General features: G+C 54.3%; 9 protein-coding genes and 2 non-coding genes across 11 annotated transcripts; 4 read left to right on the plus strand and 7 right to left on the minus strand.

The window, feature by feature from the left end:
• Nucleotides 1-207: 207 nt before the first annotated feature.
• PUNSTDRAFT_112817 (uncharacterized protein) lies at nucleotides 208-1970 on the minus strand (the record flags this gene model as incomplete). The annotated part of the gene is made up of 4 exons (XM_007382493.1): nucleotides 208-513; nucleotides 571-1269; nucleotides 1321-1607; nucleotides 1661-1970. The coding sequence occupies 4 exons, from the start codon at nucleotides 1968-1970 to the stop codon at nucleotides 208-210; spliced, it is 1602 nt and encodes a 533-aa protein (XP_007382555.1).
• A 359-nt stretch (nucleotides 1971-2329) lies between these two features.
• PUNSTDRAFT_142904 (uncharacterized protein) lies at nucleotides 2330-4090 on the minus strand. The gene is made up of 3 exons (XM_007382494.1): nucleotides 3900-4090; nucleotides 3220-3846; nucleotides 2330-3166 (listed from the first exon to the last, which is right to left on the minus strand). The coding sequence occupies exons 2-3, from the start codon at nucleotides 3823-3825 to the stop codon at nucleotides 2621-2623; spliced, it is 1152 nt and encodes a 383-aa protein (XP_007382556.1). The 5' UTR covers nucleotides 3826-3846; nucleotides 3900-4090; the 3' UTR covers nucleotides 2330-2620.
• Nucleotides 4091-4310: 220 nt separating this feature from the next.
• PUNSTDRAFT_t42 lies at nucleotides 4311-4407 on the plus strand. The gene has a single exon. It is a non-coding gene; the product is annotated as a tRNA-Arg (tRNA).
• Nucleotides 4408-4517: 110 nt separating this feature from the next.
• Nucleotides 4518-6186, minus strand: PUNSTDRAFT_133099 (uncharacterized protein; the record flags this gene model as incomplete). The annotated part of the gene is made up of 6 exons (XM_007382495.1): nucleotides 4518-4724; nucleotides 4776-5114; nucleotides 5176-5193; nucleotides 5250-5442; nucleotides 5501-5880; nucleotides 5947-6186. The coding sequence occupies 6 exons, from the start codon at nucleotides 6184-6186 to the stop codon at nucleotides 4518-4520; spliced, it is 1377 nt and encodes a 458-aa protein (XP_007382557.1).
• A 467-nt stretch (nucleotides 6187-6653) lies between these two features.
• Nucleotides 6654-6745, minus strand: PUNSTDRAFT_t45. The gene has a single exon. It is a non-coding gene; the product is annotated as a tRNA-Ala (tRNA).
• A 905-nt stretch (nucleotides 6746-7650) lies between these two features.
• Nucleotides 7651-9894, plus strand: PUNSTDRAFT_133100 (uncharacterized protein; the record flags this gene model as incomplete). The annotated part of the gene is made up of 12 exons (XM_007382496.1): nucleotides 7651-7857; nucleotides 7906-8097; nucleotides 8160-8283; nucleotides 8333-8444; nucleotides 8529-8634; nucleotides 8693-8831; nucleotides 8885-9036; nucleotides 9096-9208; nucleotides 9258-9312; nucleotides 9368-9465; nucleotides 9518-9614; nucleotides 9670-9894. The coding sequence occupies 12 exons, from the start codon at nucleotides 7651-7653 to the stop codon at nucleotides 9892-9894; spliced, it is 1620 nt and encodes a 539-aa protein (XP_007382558.1).
• A 270-nt stretch (nucleotides 9895-10164) lies between these two features.
• PUNSTDRAFT_133101 (ion channel) lies at nucleotides 10165-10907 on the minus strand (the record flags this gene model as incomplete). The annotated part of the gene is made up of 4 exons (XM_007382497.1): nucleotides 10165-10233; nucleotides 10297-10441; nucleotides 10498-10701; nucleotides 10765-10907. The coding sequence occupies 4 exons, from the start codon at nucleotides 10905-10907 to the stop codon at nucleotides 10165-10167; spliced, it is 561 nt and encodes a 186-aa protein (XP_007382559.1).
• A 340-nt stretch (nucleotides 10908-11247) lies between these two features.
• Nucleotides 11248-12625, plus strand: PUNSTDRAFT_65474 (WD40 repeat-like protein; the record flags this gene model as incomplete). Its single annotated transcript, XM_007382498.1, has 6 exons — nucleotides 11248-11436; nucleotides 11495-11567; nucleotides 11622-12025; nucleotides 12073-12393; nucleotides 12444-12501; nucleotides 12561-12625. The coding sequence occupies 6 exons, from the start codon at nucleotides 11248-11250 to the stop codon at nucleotides 12623-12625; spliced, it is 1110 nt and encodes a 369-aa protein (XP_007382560.1).
• A 186-nt stretch (nucleotides 12626-12811) lies between these two features.
• Nucleotides 12812-14629, minus strand: PUNSTDRAFT_112822 (uncharacterized protein; the record flags this gene model as incomplete). The annotated part of the gene is made up of 4 exons (XM_007382499.1): nucleotides 12812-13754; nucleotides 13806-14140; nucleotides 14198-14300; nucleotides 14364-14629. The coding sequence occupies 4 exons, from the start codon at nucleotides 14627-14629 to the stop codon at nucleotides 12812-12814; spliced, it is 1647 nt and encodes a 548-aa protein (XP_007382561.1).
• An 804-nt stretch (nucleotides 14630-15433) lies between these two features.
• On the minus strand, nucleotides 15434-16560 carry PUNSTDRAFT_154782 (uncharacterized protein; the record flags this gene model as incomplete). The annotated part of the gene is made up of 8 exons (XM_007382580.1): nucleotides 15434-15496; nucleotides 15550-15644; nucleotides 15714-15762; nucleotides 15815-15830; nucleotides 15885-15933; nucleotides 15988-16201; nucleotides 16271-16414; nucleotides 16474-16560. 8 exons carry the CDS (start codon nucleotides 16558-16560, stop codon nucleotides 15434-15436), a joined length of 717 nt encoding a protein of 238 aa, XP_007382642.1.
• Nucleotides 16561-17244: 684 nt separating this feature from the next.
• Nucleotides 17245-18950, plus strand: PUNSTDRAFT_142908 (cyclophilin-like protein). The gene is made up of 6 exons (XM_007382500.1): nucleotides 17245-17415; nucleotides 17468-17839; nucleotides 17902-18290; nucleotides 18346-18401; nucleotides 18458-18839; nucleotides 18912-18950. Exons 1-5 carry the CDS (start codon nucleotides 17283-17285, stop codon nucleotides 18819-18821), a joined length of 1314 nt encoding a protein of 437 aa, XP_007382562.1. The 5' UTR covers nucleotides 17245-17282; the 3' UTR covers nucleotides 18822-18839; nucleotides 18912-18950.
• Nucleotides 18951-19014: the final 64 nt, after the last annotated feature.

Genomic DNA, 19014 nt, shown 5'->3' on the forward strand with positions numbered 1-19014 from the left:
ACCATGATAGCATGCCTTGAGCCTGTATCGAGCTGAAACGATAGGCTGCTTGTTTGCATATGATGACCGATATGAATGAGCCCCGAACTTCCAGCATCAGTCGTTTATGACCACGTTAGGGCGGTGGCATCCGCCTCGCTATATACCTTCAAGCATCTTTTTCGTACGAGAGCGGTGTTGAACACATCAGTGCCAGTGTTCATGCCATTAACCCCTTCTCCTTCGCTTGCGTCTCCTACCATCCCCTTCCTGCACTTCCATTTCCCCATTTCGATCCGGAGCTGGCGAATCCGTGATCGCTTTTTCCACTGCTTGCTTTCGAACTTTCTCCGGTACCTTCTCCCAATACAGTTGCTCCTTCCTGCCCTGTACCAACTCTAGAACTATTGTTCCATCCCCCGCTATGTCTTGCTCAGACCCGGCGTCCAACCCATCCTGCTGTACGGTGGGATGTGACTTGAAGTAGTCGACAAGCCTCTGGGCATGTTTGGCGCTTGCAAGACGCAGGTAACACTGAGAATTAACGTTAGACCGAACCCGCTCTGCCCAAAGTGCATGGTTAACACGAACCGTATCTAGGCCCTTGGTGAAATCGACATAGTCAATACCGTCGGATGGAGCGGCTGAGGGAGGCTGGGCACGCAATTTGAAAGCGACGGAAAATAAGGTGCGGAGGGTTGTTTTGTTCGTTTGTGGATGCACGCGCCGCACAAACACGAGGCAGTCGAGAGGATAAGGCGACCATGGCTGCGTGCTTGCGGGGGATGGTTCAGCCGCTGTAGACGGAGGCGGTATGGCCGGACTCTCTGTGACCGTGCTTTCTGAGACCGAAGGGGGAGGAACTGATCGTGGCCCTGTTTGTTCGGCGTCCGCTGCCACAATTTCGTGCAGAAGCTTTTGGCGATACGCAAGGTATTCATCTTGACGCTTACTCCACTCTCGCTTGGAAAGGCACCTGAAACCGAACTTTACACACTCCTGAACGATACTCGGCACGGGGTTCTCCTTATGACGAGCAGATGTAGGATCCCAAGGCCATGCGGCAAGTATGAATTCCGCGTCCTCGGCGGAAGAGAGAGTCACCAGCGCAAACCCCTTGCATTTCGGGGGGTCTCCGGGTTTGTCAAGGTGATGCGGTGGAAGAGTTATACTCTGTATTCGTGATGCATTTTTTGAGGACAAGTTCTCTCGAGCACAGTTTGAAGCGAGCAAGTCGACGACCATTCCATAGATACCTGGGAGGGTCCGATGTCGTGAAGGGCAGTTCTCCTGTATTTTTAGGTTGAGTAATCTTACCGGCCCTAGCTGTGTACTACGTACGATATAGACTGTCCTAGCATCCCAGTAATCTCCCGCGTAGTGAGCCACAAGAGTCTCCTCCCTGGCCCAAGCCTTCCTCCGGATCTCAAAGCCACCACCGACCACCTTCACGCGAGAAGCGTCCGGAGTGTACCAGTTCGCCTTGGAGGGCGCAGCGACGACCATCCTAACTTCACATTGATCGTTCAAGTGCGCTCTGATGCTCTTGAGTAGTTCGACCTCTGATATCGCATCCCGCAGTCCTGAGAAGACGGGAGAAAGACGCACAATGCGACTAAGTGGGACAACTGGGTGAATACCAATCAAGAACTGGGACCTGATGGGGATTCAAGAAGCGTACATCGTTCACTAGATGATTCAATGGACTGCCGGAGATCGCCATTAAGCCATAGGGCATGATCGGACAACGACATCGATATCAGAGACGCGTACTCGGGTTCAATGAACCGCTGCTCTCTGTGTTTTCCCTTCGATCGTGATTCATTTGTGTCTGACGGGGTCTCCAAGGGTGCGATGGGGCCTTCAGAACAGATCTGCGAGCTTGGTCGAGATATGGTAGATGAAGGAGCAGCCCGCGCATTCTTGGCGGTATCACTCGCGCTGGAAGGGCGTTTGGATAATTTGCGAGGAATGAATGCAAGCGAAGACATGGTCGACAGCCGACCACCACGAAGCCGAGGGCAACCGGTGGGGTGGGGGCTGGGGGCTGGCCAGGCCAGGGGTAGAGTCCCGTCACTGGGTGCGAAGAGATTCAACTGCCGTTTGAGCCATGACGTCACGCGTCAAGCTTACGATCGCGTTTGCCCTCACATCCTCGCGTTTTTGTCCTGCAGCGGCATACTTGTAAAAACTAAATAGGGACTGGATGTGTAGCGGATGAGATATTCAACACAGCGCGCTCATCTTCAGTGGGCCCAGGGATCGTGGACACCTCCTGTCGCCCCAAAGGTGGCGAACGGCATGAATAAAGCAACGTTCCATTCGTCACGTTTGCGCATTACTATTACAGGGGTATGAAGGTGTGAACTGCATCTATGTGCAGAGAAGGTAGAAGGGAGTGTATAGAAGCTCATTCTTCGGTGATATAGTGAAGCGGGGATATTAATGAACCTTCAAATGTTGACGGAGGTGTACAAAGCAGACGACGATATCGTGCTGAATCGACAAATGGGAGTCATCTCAAACTCAAGCAACGCAAACACACCTACCAAAGGCACCGCGGGAGTATACACTGCCCAAGAATCAATCTGCGATAACTCGAGAGCGACGACCCGGACCAGGCTTGTTGAATGGTATGATCTCATTTCACGGTTCGACGCTTCTTCTTCGGTTTCTCCGATTCTGTGGTAGCGTCTTCCTTGGTAGTCTCTGCGCCGGAGTCCTCAACAGCATCGTTCGCCTCTAAGACAACCGACTTCTTGCCTGCTCGCGCTTTCCTCGATGCGGGAGGGCCTTGGGACCGTGCGCGAGCTTTTGATGCAGGTGCTCGACTAGCTGCCCTTCGCGGTCGTTTCGGCTCCTTGGCAGAGCGCGACGACTTGACCGATCTGGTATCCTCATCGTCGGACTCCTTTCTCGCTGTTCTCGCACGCCCTCGGATGCTATCATCGGCGGTAGGGTCCTGCTCGTCCGTCTCCATGGGCTCGTCGTCACTGCTCGTCTCCTTGAGGTTCACGCTCTTACGACTGCGTGTAGAGCGAGTGCGCTTCCGAGCGCTGATCATGGGGCTTGCACTACCTGCAGCAAGCTGTACTCGGATTCCGTGGCAATTCCGCGAAAGGCACGATATGAGTTTATCCTCCGTGGGTGATGAGTCGGCACGATATCGTGCGCGCCTGATGTCCGTCTACGAACATGAATGAGCAGGATTGGGCTTCTTCAACGATCCCACAAGCGTACCGTATGTCGTCCCTCGTAGCACCAACCGTCCGGAGGACCTTGGTCTCCATCGCCCTCGACGGTCTTATCGCAGCATCCCCAGCGAGTTTCGAACGTTGCACCCTCCCTCACGGTACCACCCGGACCTTTCTTGCGCATGTTATTCACGCCAATACGCTCAACAACCGCGCTTTCGTCGTCGTGAGGTAGCAGGCAGCTCCTATCATCGTTTTCGATTTCGACGTATTCTTTGTGACACCGCACACAATGCAACCGTGGCGGTGGAGTAAGACTTGAGTAGAATAACGAAAGGGCCGAGAGTACAGAGGGATCCGCGTTGGGAAGATGCGAGAGTGTGTAGGCGTGGAGCGTCTTGGCGGGGACGGCCTTGAGATGGGCAGTGAGCGCATCAGAATCGGGAGGAACGCCGTGGATTTCTGGTAGATCAAAGTGGGTGCGAGATGGCGAGCCATGTCCTTTCGCGGTTGGAGAACCTAGAGGAGCAGGGCCTTGGCCCACGGATGCGGCCTCTGAAGGTGAAGGTGTCCGCAGTTGTTGTGCTGGAGCATGGTCTGAAGGTGCAGGTGCCTTCGATCCTGACTTGCGCGAGAACAAACCAAAAACCATGTTTCATCCAATATGATGGTACTGTGTCTATGTCAGCGTCTGTACAAATTGCGGGAAACTCCAAGTCAGCGTACCGATATAAGTACTTGCGTTCCAGTGATTTCGAGTGGGAGCGAACGAAAGGGATGATCGAGCAATGTCGGTGACGTCCTGCGTAGATAAAGCGTATAGAACAGGAAAGATGAACTCTGCCTCACGCAGAACTTGCTTGGACCACCACGGGGATCTCTGAGCGGTTGTCGCGCCGCGGCAGCGAGCAGAAAACGAGGAGTCGGAGGCAATGATACGCGCCGTAGGCACGTGGGCGTGGCTTGTTTGGTCATCGCGGTCTCTTGCTCAGTCTGGACCACAGACCTCGGTGAACGTCATTAGTGTGCTTACTACTATGACCAGTGAGAGCACAGCGGGAAAAGGCAATGTCAGGATGTTGATGCAATTTTGGGGCTCTCTTACACTCATATACTGATGTGCCACTCACTCAGCACGGCCGCCTGGCGAAATGGCATCGCGTCTGACTACGATCTCTAGCTCATTCAGCGTGAGGTAATCAGGAGATTGCAGGTTCGACCCCTGCGGTGGTCATTTTGCTTGCCTGACATCATGTCGGCTTTTTCAAGCCAAGGCTCGACGCGAGCTCCCAACAAGGCGAGATTTGTACACTGATGAATGCATACATGAGCTTTGACTAGGGTTCAGGCAAAGCTCTCATGTCGGCTGTAAGTTGCACGAGTGGTCGTGAGATGGTTTTTGTAGCCTGGCGGTGTGAAGGCTTTTGGCTGTGGTCCATTTGCATACACGGTTCCTACGGTAACTGGCACGGTTATGATGTTCCCAGAGCGAGGTGAATCGCCGCCTGCTTCAAACGCCGCTACCGAGAAGGGTAGCGTCGCGACGAAATACTATCAGGCATCAAATGAGGATGAATCCGTAGCTGACGCAGGCTAACGCACGGATATGTTCAGGATCGCAAACGATGCGCTAGGGATCGCCATGCTGGGTATTCTGATTTCACCCTGCAGCACTCGTCGCTCCGCCGAGCCTGGTACCTCCTGCGGCGTCCTATCCGGCCACCAAGCCGCAAACTCGATTTCTTTACTGGAGACGAGATAGTGTCCATCGATGAGTTTCATCGTGTCCTTCACTTTGCTCTTAATACCGGGGTGGCAAGTCTGCCGCCTGACAAGGCATACACGAATTGCATACGGCGTTGCAAAGAGGTCAAGGGCTTGTTGATCTTGGCTTTCGATGAGGAGGGAGAGTGGGATGATGCTACCCCTCGTATAGCAGAGCTAACATGCGCGATTCCTATTGAGTGCTTTCAGCAGATGCAAGGTTGATGTTGCTACATACCGGTCGGGCAAGCGAAAGCTGAGCATCAAGTCTACGATGAGTAAATGAGTTGATTCACTGATCGCGGGACGCACCGTACATCGCAGCTCTACGTGGCGCATCTTGAATATGGTGCCCTCGATGATAGCTGTCTGCACTGTGTGCCACCCGAGCGGATCTCCATGAGGGCCCAAGAGAAAATCAGCGTTCTCTTGATACACGAGCTGGCGAAGCGCCGATGGTGGATCAGGCTGTAAATGTGGAGAGTAGACCAACTTCCGCCCTAGTCTGGTGGGTAATGCCGTGAGTCCAACGTGATTCTAATGAAAACTCAATTCATGGCAACCTTGTATCGGCCTTGAAAGTACCGCGCTGTAAATGCGCAACGAGCTCATAATGAATCGAGAACTCCCCAACCCCTTCTTCGCAAGTCGGGGGTAAGCGGTAAGGCTTAGGCAAGCCATCATCGCCCACTTTCGTCGCAATCTGTTTTGGCAGTTTGTACGAGACTTCGCGACCGAGCTCCAACGTGAAGGCAAAGCTGTACTTCCCCAACAGCTTCGCCGTGAACTTTTGCCGGCTGGTGGACGTAGAAGTGGAATTAACCGAACACGGGTCACCCATGCCCAGGTTCCACAGCGTCCTCGATACGTTGAGAAACACATCTTGTTTGCTCTCGTGGACACCCCCAGAAGCCGAATCAGGGAATGTGAGTATGCCGACAACCTTTAGTATATCAAATAGAAGGTTATTCTTGGTACTGAATCAATCACGGAACAGGGTGATACTCACGGACACAGAGATAGCAATAATAGAATCGCCCTTGTCGAGATCTAGGTCAAGGGATCCTGTAATCTTGTCACCCTCGAGAAACTCGGGCAATTGCTGGGCGTTACGAGCGCGGCTCTGTATTGTGAGCGTTACCCAAGCTTTCTGCTTGCTGGTCTCCAATTGGATGCAATGAACCACTGGTTCACGAGGGACTCCGGCGATCGGTTCGGTATATGCGGGCAACGCTTCTCCATCCGCCATCCTTGGTGGGCCGTATCCTGGTTGCGGTCACTGAACTGCAGCAGGCTTTTGTCAGTCAACGATTGCACGGTAGAATGCTAGGTGACATACGACGGTGGTTCTGCCTACACTGACTCCCCAACAATGGGCGGGGGATCACGACATGCGTAGTGTTCCCTCTTCCTTATGACTGAAGCTCGAAACGACTGAGCGCTCAGCAGTGCGGGCCGCTGCGTTGATGAATCCATGATGCAACTTGCACAGACTTCACTGCTTTCGTTGATGCTGAGAACAGGAATCAGGATGCAGCTATTGACAGGCACACAACACAATGAGCACAATGCATCTATCGTTGTGAGCAACTCTAGAGAACGGGCACGTCTGAGCGTAGGCTCGTAAACCCGCCTCTAACCAAATGAAGAAGACAATCGTTCTCGGGGTTACTTAGGTTGTATCCAATGGCAGAGATGATGCAGGATAGAAAAAAGTGGACACACCCGAACTCGAATCGGGGACCTCTCGCAAGCCCAGAACTTGTCGATGCTAAGCGAGCGTGATAAACCAGCTACACCATGCGCCCGTATGTGTCCTTTACCCCAAATATTTATAAGGGTTGAAAGCCTGCAGGATGCGATACAGTTACGCGTATGAACCTAACGCCGACTTACTCCTGCCCGAATAGCGTCGCTGATATCGGCGTCGCGGCAGGAGGGACAGTTCCGCACCCTATTATAAGACGTATGAGCGCGATGCATGTGGAGAAGGTGGATATGAAGATAGCAGGAATGATGGGCGGCGAATGCTCCGATTGCAAATTATTTCCCCTTCATCCAGCGCATCTGGCGGTTATCAGTCGTCGCAAAGCGATGGCAGAAAACGCAGCTCAGACGCTAAGGAACGGCTGTCCAGGAAGGATGCTTGTTTTCGTCATGGCGGAAGCGGCGCGATAGGTGTAAAGAGAGTGGAAAGCTGAACACGTACCGCGAGGAGTACTCCGACTGTCCACATACGTTGCTGATGAGGAACGCAGGTCTGAGAACTCTCATATGTATCGTTGGATAAGCTCAAGCTTGCCTGGAGCCTAAGCTGTGAAGCTTTGACAGAAGTCTCTGAGGCGACGTTGTGCCGTTGGCCAAAGAAAGGCTACGGCTCGCGTACAGCCACTCGTCAATGGGCTCGTACGGTTCAGCCGTGGCCAGTACCTGATCGTATAATTAACGGTGATATCGTCGGACGCCGTATCTGCGATCACCCGCAAAACTTATCTTGCTCGGTGCCTCGTCCACTGGTTTATCGGCCAGAGCAGGCCTGCAGCGGGCACATGGACGGACGTGCCGGCTCGGAGCACGGTGCGGCGACTCCCATGGACCAGCTGAAGCTTCTTCGCCCCGGAATTCCAGCTTCAGATGAGCGTCGGTCTTATCGCCCCTCTCCAACGCCTTTATCTCCATCCAGCGAGCTCAGGCCCGCCGCCGGTCCACAGCCATGTCTCGCAACCCCCTGCCCGAGCCCGTCCCTGCCGCGCTCGTCGAGGATGTCGACGTCAAAGACATCAAGGCCGTAAACGGGAGCGATATCGACATCGTCGTCGACAATGTTCCAGTCGTCTCCGCATTCGTAGACCCCGATCGCGAGCCCGTCGTGACAAGACGCGAACTCTGGTCATACTACCTTTACTACAACGGTGACAACGTCTGTCCTTTCGTCTGTCAGCGCGAACCACTGCTGACTCCCTTCCAGGGTGTGGGGCCAAATGGCTACTCCATGACCCTTTTCCAATCCCTCGCTACGTCCGCTGGATGGGATCCCGTTCGCGGCAAAGGCTCCTCATGCACGGACGACGGCGCATCCGGCAGATGCGTCGTACCGTGGGCAGGTGGATCTAAGGGAGTCACTAGCGTGGTCCTGGTCGCCAACGGGGCTAGCTTTGCCGTGAGTACACCTCTCCTGAACACGAAGTTGTCGGCAGGGAAGCCTGATGACGGGTCCACCAGATCATGACCTTGATCTTCACGACCGTCGGATCTGCAGCCGACTACGGCGGTTTCGGTCGCTGGGTCCTACTCTTCTTCACCGTCGTATGCTGGGCAGCTCAGTTTGCCTCCATGTCCTTGACCAGTATGTCACTCGACCTCCCTGAAACGGCTGGCTTATCATGAACTTTCAGAGCCTTCGCGATGGGGTGTAGCTATGGCTCTGTACATGGTCGGTTTTATATCATACGGGGCAACACTCGTGTTCTACGCCGCAGCCTTCCCCCGGCTTGCGCGCAACACTCCGTGAGTGAAGACATTCATAGGAATTGCAACGGCATTCTGTCGGGATTGGATCGGCACGCATATATGCTGAAACATTACTCCCAGACACGCTCGTGACCTTCGAGAAAAGCACGAAAAGGGCGAGATATCTGCGGAAGAGTACGAGCAGGAAGAGTCACTCGAGAAGAACCGGATCTCCAACATCTCTACCGTGCGTTCGACCTTGCTTTACTATGACGTTTTTAGAAGTTTTATACCCCTTGGTTCAGATGCATTCCAACATAGGGTATATCTTCACCCTTTGCCTGAACCTCTCGCTTCTCCTCCCGCTCGCCAACAACCCCAAGGTGGACAACTACGTGATTGTCCTCACCAACGCATACTGGGTCCTGCTAGGAGTATGGTGGTGTGCGTACTGTTGCCTGCATCATTGGATGACCTGTACTGATCCTCGGTACCAGTTGTTTATCAGCAACCTCGTCCCGGGCCTGCGTTGCCGAAGGGCGAACGTTACACGACAATCGGCTGGAGACAGATCTGGGTCGCGCTGAAGCAGTACAAGAAGCTGCCCTACACTTTCATCTACTTGTTCGCCTTCTTCCTGCTCGCGGACGTGCGTCCTGTTTCTGTTCTTTGTCATTTCATGTATCCTGATCATTTGACTGCATGCAGGGCTTGAATACTACAGGAACGCTTGTCTCAACTTGCCAGAACGATAAGTTCTCGTTCTCCTTCCTCTACAATACGTATCTCGGACTGGCGCAGGCGATCACCTCGACTGCCAGGTGAGAGATATTCTTTTCTCCCCTTTCCCCATGCTCAAAGGGCACATAGCACGCTCGGCTTCTGGTACATTCAACGGTACTGGAAGATCAGCACGAAGAAAATGGTGTGCTTCCTATATCCCATCTCTTGCTGAATCAGAACTGACTCGGCGCAAATAGTTTGTCGTGACCAACGTTGTGACGATCATGATACCGTTGTGGGGCATGATCGGTATCTGGACCAACAAGCTTGGATTCCATAACGTCTGGGAGTTCTGGTACGGCTTGCAAAGTACACTGACCTCATCGCAGGGCTAACATCGCGCATAGGGCATACAATGTCGTCTTCGGCCTCTTCCAAGCGCCGTACTACGCCTTCTCGCAAACGATGATGGCGGAGCTCACCCCGCCCGGCTTCGACAACATGGTGCGTGTCGGTCATTACTCTACCCCCCTATCCCTTGCTGACTCGCAGCTTCCAGTTCTTCGGCCTTTTCGGGTTGTCGAACCGCGCTTCGTCTATGATCGGACCGAATGTGATCCAGGCGATCATCGACAACGCGGACGGGAACAGCTGGATGGGATTCCCGTTCCTGTTCGCCATGTGCACTGCGGCGTCGCTCGTGATTTGGTTCGGCGTCGATGTGACTAAGGGCCGACGCGACGCGGTAAGGTGGGCGGCAGAGAGGAAGGGGGTGAAGCTTTGACGACACTGTTACCATGTATTATGTTTCTTGGCCACGCTGACGTATATCTGGACCTCCGTGACGACGTTTACCTATTTCACCCATTATGTGGTTCGCTCGAAAGAACGAATGTGGCTCAACGAGGCATGCAAATCCATGCGGTTGATTTTAGAGCCAGCGTTTATGAATACAGATCGTAAGTTTGCGTAAACGGATGTCCGTTGCATTTGGGAGAAGCAGTTGTTGGTGATTTTGTCTCGTCTCGTTCGGAAAACATGTCCAGCAGTGCACTCAGAGGGCGCTCGTTTCTTGATCATCACGACCATCAGTCCAACTCGTGCAAAACGCGCATCGCTTGGCCTGTGGATTATGCGCAACGTGGTAAGCATACTGAACGATATCAAACGGCGAGTCGAAATATACCTTTGCACTTATCGTCTTACGGCATTGGGGGCATTTTCGAGTATGCGTGATGATGGAGTCGTGCGAGACCCATCCGTAGAAGCTTGCCATACCATATAGCACCATGCCGATGCCAATGAAGTTGACGATGTTGTCAATGAAGATACTGGATATATGAGATTCGTTAGCTCGAGCCACCAGATGGGCATTGAGGGCACGCACCCATACGCCAGCGTCACTGCACCATCATCGCTCGCTTGTTGAAGCGTATTATAGCCCTGTCCCCTTGGGGATGCATGGGGACCTTTCTTCAGCACCCAGAACTTGTCGGGTAGGTTGCGGCTGATGAACGGTAACAAGGAAATGACGGGAAGGATGACGTCCGAGACCAGCGAGGTTACAACCTTCGTGAACGCTGCCGCAAGGCTGAACAAGATATATCAGTTTCTATTTGCGCTTGACGGGTGGAAACGCGAAGTGTGCCCTTACATTAGACCGACGGCGACCTCCAGCACGTTATCACGGAGGGCAAAGTCTTTGAAGCCCTCCCAGGTGCGTTTCACGCGCGCACCGACGGTATGGCCGGCATTGAGGAGCGCTTGACGACCGTCTTCGATGTTTCTGTCGGACATGGCGAATGGGCAAAGAGATGTCGGGTGACGCTGAAGCCAAGGCCCAAGAGGGGCGCCGCTGAACATCCAGTTGACGTCATGATTTGCTGTGTCGACGCGGCATGGCAATATGATATGCGTTCGTCAATGTGGGCAGAGAGGTTGATAAGGGGGTCCAGGACCGTGGATGTTAGGTGAACTTGGGCTGAGCAGAATACGACAAACAATATCAACGTTCGTGTAGGTTTCGTACCGGCGCTAGTAGTTTGTGGACAGACGCCCGCACAGCCTTACCGTGCTTTTCTCCTGCTCTGACGGACCGTTGGACGAGCGTAGAGCCACCGCACGCTGCACCTTCACAATGTCAAAACGGTCTGCTTCGCCATCGCAGTCGGGAGCTCTCGTCAAGCGAGCGCGCGGAAGCCCACAACCCGAGACCCAGCTTGCAATCTCCTCATCTAATGATGCGCGGCAACAGGCCCTCATCCGCACCGTGAAGCGTACCAGTAACCTGGACGCGCCCATTGTCAGCTTGTCTGGCGCGCACTCTGTATGTAGCCGCAAGAAAGCCTATCTGGAGCCTTTTGTTTATACCCACATCCTTCCAGGCCGAGATCCTCAGCTGCAGGTTTGACCCCACGGGACAAAACATTGCTGCATGCTCAAGCGACCGAAGCGTTTGTGAGTTCTCGTGTTGAACGCGCCTGCATTCCGCGCTTACGAGCCGTACGTCAGCCCTTTGGCGCACATACCCTCCGAACACGAACTATGCTCTCCTTTCATCGTTACACAAGGCGCCCATCCTCGACCTACAGTGGTCTCTTATATCGCCGCTCTTGTACACCGCGTCAGCAGACCATACGATCATCTACACGGACCTCAGCACGGGCGAACGCGTCCGGCGCATACGTGCCCACCGAGGCGTAATCAACAGCATAGACAGGGTCGTAGCAGGCGGCGCTGGCACTGAACTCCTCGCAACCGCGGCTGACGACGGCACGGTCAAGGTGTGGGAGGGTGGAGACGAAGGTTCCAAGGAGGCAATTGCGACTTTCCACGTCGGCTGCCCGGTGACGAGCGTATGCTGGAGCTTGGACGGAACAACCATCTACGCAGGCGCGCTCGACAATGAAATACACGTACGTCGCGCGGGCTGTCTCTCGCGCCTCATTCTCATTTTCCATAGATATATGATTTGAGGAAACAAGCCGAGCTGTCTACTCTCTCGGGTCACACCGACACGCCAACATCGCTTTCGCTGTCACCTAACGGCGAATACCTCCTCTCCCCGTCGTTCTCCTCGACCACCCTCATTCACGACATCCGTCCATTCTCGCCCTCACCCAACCGCATACATCGTTCTCTCCAAGGCGCACCAGCGGGCTTCGAAAACACCCTCCTCCGCGGCAACTGGAGCCGCGACGACGGTGGGAAGAGAGTTGCCGTGGGTGGAGCTGACCGGACGGTGTGTATCTGGGACGTTGAGAGCGGGCGGGTCCTTTACAAGGTGAAAGGTTTTGTACCCGACTGCTCAGCACGTACTAACAGTGGTTCTAGTTGCCCGGACACAAGGGCACCGTCACCGCCGTGGATTTCCATCCAAAGGAGCCCGTTAGTGCGTAACTCCGCCTTTCTCAGAGCATAATTCCGAGCTCATCCCATCTTGTCTTACAGTCCTCACGGGAAGCAAGGACGCCACGCTCTTGGTGGGCGAGATTGAACCTTCCGTTGGCGCGTAACCTATATTCATGTGTACGATTGGGACAAAGCGTCCCTGTACGACCACTTGTCAAATGGATGATGCATTGCTTGATGATGTGTTCGAAGAGCCAGAAAGCATACTAGACTTCGCGCAAGAAGAGCATACAACGATAGCGAATCAAGGAACCCGGACGATACAAATACACGCGCAGTTTTTGTGTTATTCACTCATCATCAACGCTGTTCAGCCAGTAAAAGCTCGGGAGCGCTTGATACACCTGCTCCATATACCAATAGCCGCTCGGCGTGCCGTCCTTCCTCACAATTTGCTGATAGAGAGCACCAACTCCCATGCCGGGAAGCATATTCTCCGTGCCCGCCTCGGGCATGAGCACGGTGACGCTGTCCTCGCACGGATGGAAAGGTTTGGCATGAGCGGCGCTCTCTCCCTTCACCTCGCCGTCGATGATGACCGCCCCTTTGGACTGAGGCAGGATGGCGGGGTAGCGTATGTCGCTCTTCTGACGGTCGTCCCACCAGCCCCAGGGGGCCATGACGACCTTTGCGAAGCAGCGATCGAGCTCGGCTTCCGCCTGCTCAGCCGTCTCTATTTCGCCCTGTTTCTTCTTGGGGATCTTCGCGTTGGGCTTGATCACCTGGACGATCTTTCGCGTGCTCTTCTCGATGATGCCCCGTTCGTGCGTACGGGGCAGCGCCGTCGCACCCGGAAGTTCGTCCAGCGTCGGTTGCTTAATGTTCCCCCACCCACCGTCCTCTTCGGCGTCTTGCGAGGCGTCGTTGGCCCAGCCTCCCTGGCCATCGGACAGGCCCCATTCACCATCGGGCGCGGCTGCGGTCCAATCAGCGTCGCCGCCAGCGTTGTCATCTTCGCCTTTGTTTATCGCCGTCGGTATGTCCGGTTCCAAGCCCAAGTCGAGCTCGTAGTACTCCGTCACAGAGCCCCACGTCGTAGTGCATGCCCTCGAGAAGTCGCCGGGCAGGAGCTCGGATATGGTCTTTGTCATGGGCAACTCCGTCTCGGCCTTCAGCGCCACAGCGGCAGCTTTCTCAAACTGCTCTCCCATACCGGGGAACACCTTCGTCCGGATGATGAAGTTCAGAAAGAAATGAAGCAATTTCGGAGCATCGCGGCACCGCGGTACGCTCCTGTTTGTCATGTCCGTGAGCCGCTGCCCACCGCGATGCACACGATCTTACCAGATCAAGCCCTTGTCTCTGAAGAAGGACGAGAGGAACACTTTGATGGACGTCTCCGGGTCTTTGATGAAGGCTAACATGCGATTGTCATCTCTGTGCGCTGGAAGCGCCCTAGCCTTTTCTTCCTTGCCGTTAGCTGGAATGCTAGGCGTCGCTATTGGAGCAGGAGCAGGAGCAGGAGCAGGAGCAGGAGCAGGAGCAGACGCTTCATCTCCCATCCCAAATCCTGCGCCGAAATCCGAGTCGTCATCGTCCATATCCGCATCTTCGTCATCGCCACCGTTGGTGGATTTGGATGGCGTGGGGTTACTGAGAACCCCAATGTATCCACGATACTACGCGTAGAGCACATCAGGGCGTGCTGGTGTCACGATGAGAGCTGCGACGTGTACCTGATCCCACAGGTTCTGCAACCCACTCGTGTTGGGGGGCCAGGCTCTGCCTTTCTCAAAATCAAAGGCGACGTTGGCAAGCTTGTCGATCAGGCCAAGAGTGCTGCACGATGCCACTCTTGTCAGTTTATGTGCTGCAACGGATATCGGCGCGTTGAGCGCTCACGGATCGAGGCGCGAAGCGAGGCCGCGTTGGCTCTCTCCTTCGGCCCAGGCCTCCCACCAAGGGATAGGGCGCGTAGGGATATCGCCGACGAACGCCTGTCCCTTTTTCTTCTTTTTCTTCTTCTTACCAGCGGCACCGTCGACGGCGTGTTTGGTACGCAACGCAACGGTGGGTATACCTAAGCCATCGACCTCGACGGCATCCGATGCGCCTTCGATCGCGTCGGTGATGACGATACCTTTCGGAACAAAGACGCTGAACGGCATGATAGTCACGGCCGGAGGGGCTGGGGGAAAAGGAGGAAACCTGAGGAACGGCTGGTCCTCTATCTCGTTGATATCAGGCCCGTCCGCGACCGCAGACGGAGTCAGGGTCTCCGTCATGGTACAGAGCAGACTCCCGACAACAGCAATTCGGGGCAGCTGCGTGCGATTTAATCACCGCGTCCGCTTTCCCACGCGTACTATTGAAGCTTCTACGACCTTGACTCCCTGTCGAACGGGCACATCTCACGTTGTGGACGAGTTGCAAACAATCGCTGCCTGAAAAGGCCAAGCTCAGGACGGTCCTTTGGAATCAACTCGCATATCGGGCACTGCCCTGTTAAGCGTCAAATTGCCATGCTCGGCGTGCGATGCGTTAGAACATACTGCGCTTTCGATGTCGTCGCACCAGTGCAGCAGAACCCATCATAAAGGGGTTGGCCTGTTTTTCGCAACATTGATCTACGCTCGATGAGACGATGTGATTCGGTTTGGAAACCTAGTTGAGCTACACATAACCCATGAGGAAGTCCGGATCGCAAGCCTCACGCCGGGTGTCTGCCGATCTCATGGTCGTTCGAATCGCGATGCTCTAACACACTGGGACATGACCTTTCATCTTGACTGCGACCCAGTGATCGAGCATGCTGTCGTGGACGACTCAACGATATCTCTTCTTGACGTCTCTGTTACATGAAGCTGACTTGGGGAACAAGGGGCGATCTACGATTCACCGCAGTTGTATAGAGAGCCTACCATCGATACAGGAGGGTCGTACAAGAGGATTCATCGGTAACACGGCATTTTTCATCCAGACCAAACTGCGGGGCCGGGGAATGTGTACGACTGCAGGTTGTTGTAAATGTTAACCTAACGTAGCGCAGATCAGCCGACGATCGACCCCATCGCGGCCTGCTGCATACCGTGATACCAGGGTCAGTGGGTTTGTAGGCTCCGGGAAGGGCGACCGTAGGAGGAGAAGCGGTGCCGCCGGAGGTGATCTTGACCTGAGCGCATCCTTTAGGAAATAAACAAGATGTCTGAATACATGATGCATGCATGCTGATGCATCTATCAGAGAACTGACCGATGTAGAATTGCGCGCCCGGATACGATTGTGCTACGTGTAGTGCGATCTGAGGTAGAGAATCAGCGATAAGTGCTTCTAGATTGTGAAAGTGATATCACAATTTCGGCGCGTAGGCTATGTGCCAACAATTGTAAGTGGTAGATCAATAGCCCATGCCGTAACACTCACAGGTACTCTCCAGCCGGAAGGGACGCTGGGATTACGACGCTGTGCTTGCCTTGGAAAATCCGTGTCTAAGCATGGGGAAATGCATCAACTATCGTATACCTACCGCCATTCGCATTCACAACATCCGTCGCCCATTGCTGGGTCGAGGCGTCGAGTAGACCGGACTGGTATATTTTGGTCCAGACGGCTCCCTGGCCATCAAACGAAGCCGCCGAGGATGGAGCCTTGGCGATATAGACAAGAACTGGACCTTTATGGCCCCCGGAGATCGCGTCCTCACCGGTCCGTTGGGCATGTTGGTGCCACTCGAACGTTATCTGACGCAGGAGATCGTGGTAGTGCGACATGAGGGAGCATCGAGTCGACAAACTCATAGATATACTTACATTCGATCCTGCCGGGATGGACACGGTTGAGATACCCGTACCGGAGAGGCCATTGACATTGCAAGTAAGATCCGTGCTCGTCACGTCGGTGACGGGATTGTTGTTTGGCGGGACACGAATGGCTGTATTCTGACCTTCGTCTAGCTGGATCACGGTCGCAGTGACCCGGTCAGCTGGTGTTATACGACACTGCAGTCACATACGCCATTGTTCCAGATGTACTGCATCGTGAAATGGGCATTGCAGAGCGCCGCCCCTGTAAGGAGAGAGAGAGCCTTTGCGAGCTTCATTCTGCCTGGGTAACAACTCAACCAGGTTGACTATGTCGTCCTCGCTTTATAACCCCTTCTGTTGCAGGGCGGGAAGATACTCTCGCGTCAGCACGAGCATCGTCTGAGAGGTCACGAAGGCTCCTTACGCCGACGTTACGGCGCTATTCATAGGCGACTCCGATGGCGGATCTATGGGAGAAGTCTCTCAGCCATCTCATCGATGACCAGCGCACCGCGGGCGTCATATAGCGCGATAAGGAAGAGTCTCGAGCACTGCAACCGGAGGTTAAAGAAGGGCTTGGCAACCGAGCTTCAAGCGTCAAAACCACAGCACAGAGAAGAATAGTGTGGGTGGCTATAATAAAATCGTCATGAACAAGGCAGAGACGGGTTCGCAAAGGTCGTCAAGGGAGTCACAAGGGCCGAACGTAGATACCTGGAACGGGCAAGAAAACCTACCTTGCGAGTGATGTGAGCTCCCGGAGTAGGCTCGGTCAATCATCAATTGACACCATCGCGCGTATCGCGCTCACGGATCTGGTTTAGTATTGATCGGATCCGATGATGGTACTTGTCATACATTCCTGGACGCGACGCAGTGTTCGTGTTGAATGTAAACAAAAGGCATATGCATGCCATGGTTGTAGCGTGAAGGAAAGATTCGAGGCGCGCTTCAGCCACCGTGCCCCTTCCCTTCGTCACCGTCCCTATTCAGCAGGCTGGGCAGCCGCTTATTGCTGATGTCTGTCCTGTTCGAAACATCCCTCGGGGACATTGTTATAGACCTCGAGGTCGAGAGTTGTCCTAAAACATGCGAGAACTTTCTTAAACTATGCAAAATGTATTATTATAACTTGAACGCGTTCTTCAACGGTGCGTCTCATTCTATTTCCCATCTGGGGGAAGCATACTGATTGGAACATAGTCTCTAAGGATTTTCTCGCGCAGACAGGTGATCCTACTGCGACTGGAACGGGCGGTGAATGTATCTGGTCGTACATCGACAAGTCGAGCCCCCGTTACTTCACGCCTGAACTCGTCCCAAAGCTTAAACATACCCATAAAGGAACCGTCTCCATGGCCATTGCGCCTGCATTGGAGGATGGAACTAAAGGAGGCTGCGGGAGCCAATTCTTCATCACTCTTGCGGACAACATTGACTACCTCGACGGGAGACACGCCGTCTTCGGACATGTAGTTGAAGGATTCGAGACACTGGACAAGCTGAACGACGTTTTTGTGGACGACCAAGGGAGGCCATTCAAAGATGTGCGTATACGCCACGTCGTCATTCTTGGTGCGTCCTCACTTCAGGTTGTGCATTGCCAGTGATGTCTTAATCTCTGCTTCGGCGGGTAGACGACCCATTCCCGGACCCACCTGGCCTTATACAGCCACCTTCGTCTCCAACTCGCCCACCGGACAACTCCACTCGCATTGCGGAAGATGAAGACCCCCTCGCGACCCTTCCCGAAGAAGAGGAAGAAGAGCGGCGGCGACAAGCGGCCGCGCGCGCATCTGCGCTGACGCTCGAGATGGTTGGCGACCTACCGTTCGCGAATGTTCGCCCCCCAGAGAACGTTCTTTTCGTCTGCAAGCTCAATCCGGTGACTCGAGACGAAGATCTGGAGTTGATCTTCTCTCGGTTCGGTACAATCATGAGTTGCCAGGTAATACGGGACAAGAAGACGGGGGACTCGCTGCAGTATGCATTCATCGAGTTTGACAAGCGCGAGCAGGCCGAACAGGTGCGATCAAGTCCCCAGCCAAGAGTTCGGTAGTCTGACAAGAGTCGGGTCTCAGGCTTACTTCAAGATGCAAAATGTTTTGGTGGACGACCGCCGGATATGGGTAGATTTGTGCGTAGGCTTCCCATCCAAGAGCCGTACGGCACAGACTGAACTCCCTGCTCTAGCTCACAATCCGTTGCGCGGCTCAATAATACATGGTCAAATAACCCGAAAATGGGATCGAGGATGGGTGGAGGAAGAGGGGAACGTGAAGAAGGCGGGCGTCGTTCAGGATATGGTGGTAGGGACGATTTGGAAGAGACTAGCAGATACCGAGGATCGGGCGGTGGCCGAGGGCGTGGAGACGACTACGGCATGGTGTTTGACTTGGGTGATAGGGACGATCGGCCGAGGAAAAGGCGAAGCCGAAGCAGGGACGGAGAGAGGGATGGCAGAAAACGGAAGTTATCGAGATCGCGTTCGCCACCGCCACGGGATCGCAACAAACGGAGCAGTCGGAGCCGCGAGCGGCAAAGGAGCAGGAGATAGACCCGTGTTAGGATGAAGGTAGGTAACTTACCACTTCGGTTTCGGTGCTTGTTGTTAAGGGCACGCTCTGATACCCTTTACCAATGCCAGGACGTTATATCGAGCCACTGTAAAAGCCCGTAATATGCCCATTGATGCGATTTACATGACTTGAGTACTGCGGCCCTCTGACGCCTTCATGGCACGTTCGTGG

This window comes from Punctularia strigosozonata (genome assembly GCF_000264995.1).
Source record: "Punctularia strigosozonata HHB-11173 SS5 unplaced genomic scaffold PUNSTscaffold_4, whole genome shotgun sequence".
Classification (NCBI taxonomy): domain Eukaryota; kingdom Fungi; phylum Basidiomycota; class Agaricomycetes; order Corticiales; family Punctulariaceae; genus Punctularia; species Punctularia strigosozonata.

Bases quoted from the DNA above. Each gene is read 5' to 3' on its own strand.
- PUNSTDRAFT_142904 (XM_007382494.1), bottom strand. From the start codon at position 3,825: ATGGTTTTTGGTTTGTTCTCGCGCAAGTCAGGATCGAAGGCACCTGCA. The intron at 3,167-3,219 runs GTACGCTTGTGG...TCATGTTCGTAG, and splicing joins GCTACGAGGGACGACATACG to ACGGACATCAGGCGCGCACG.
- PUNSTDRAFT_142908 (XM_007382500.1), top strand. From the start codon at position 17,283: ATGTCTGTCCTGTTCGAAACATCCCTCGGGGACATTGTTATAGACCTC. The intron at 17,416-17,467 runs GTGCGTCTCATT...ATTGGAACATAG, and splicing joins CTTGAACGCGTTCTTCAACG to TCTCTAAGGATTTTCTCGCG. The intron at 17,840-17,901 runs GTGCGTCCTCAC...TTCGGCGGGTAG, and splicing joins ACGCCACGTCGTCATTCTTG to ACGACCCATTCCCGGACCCA.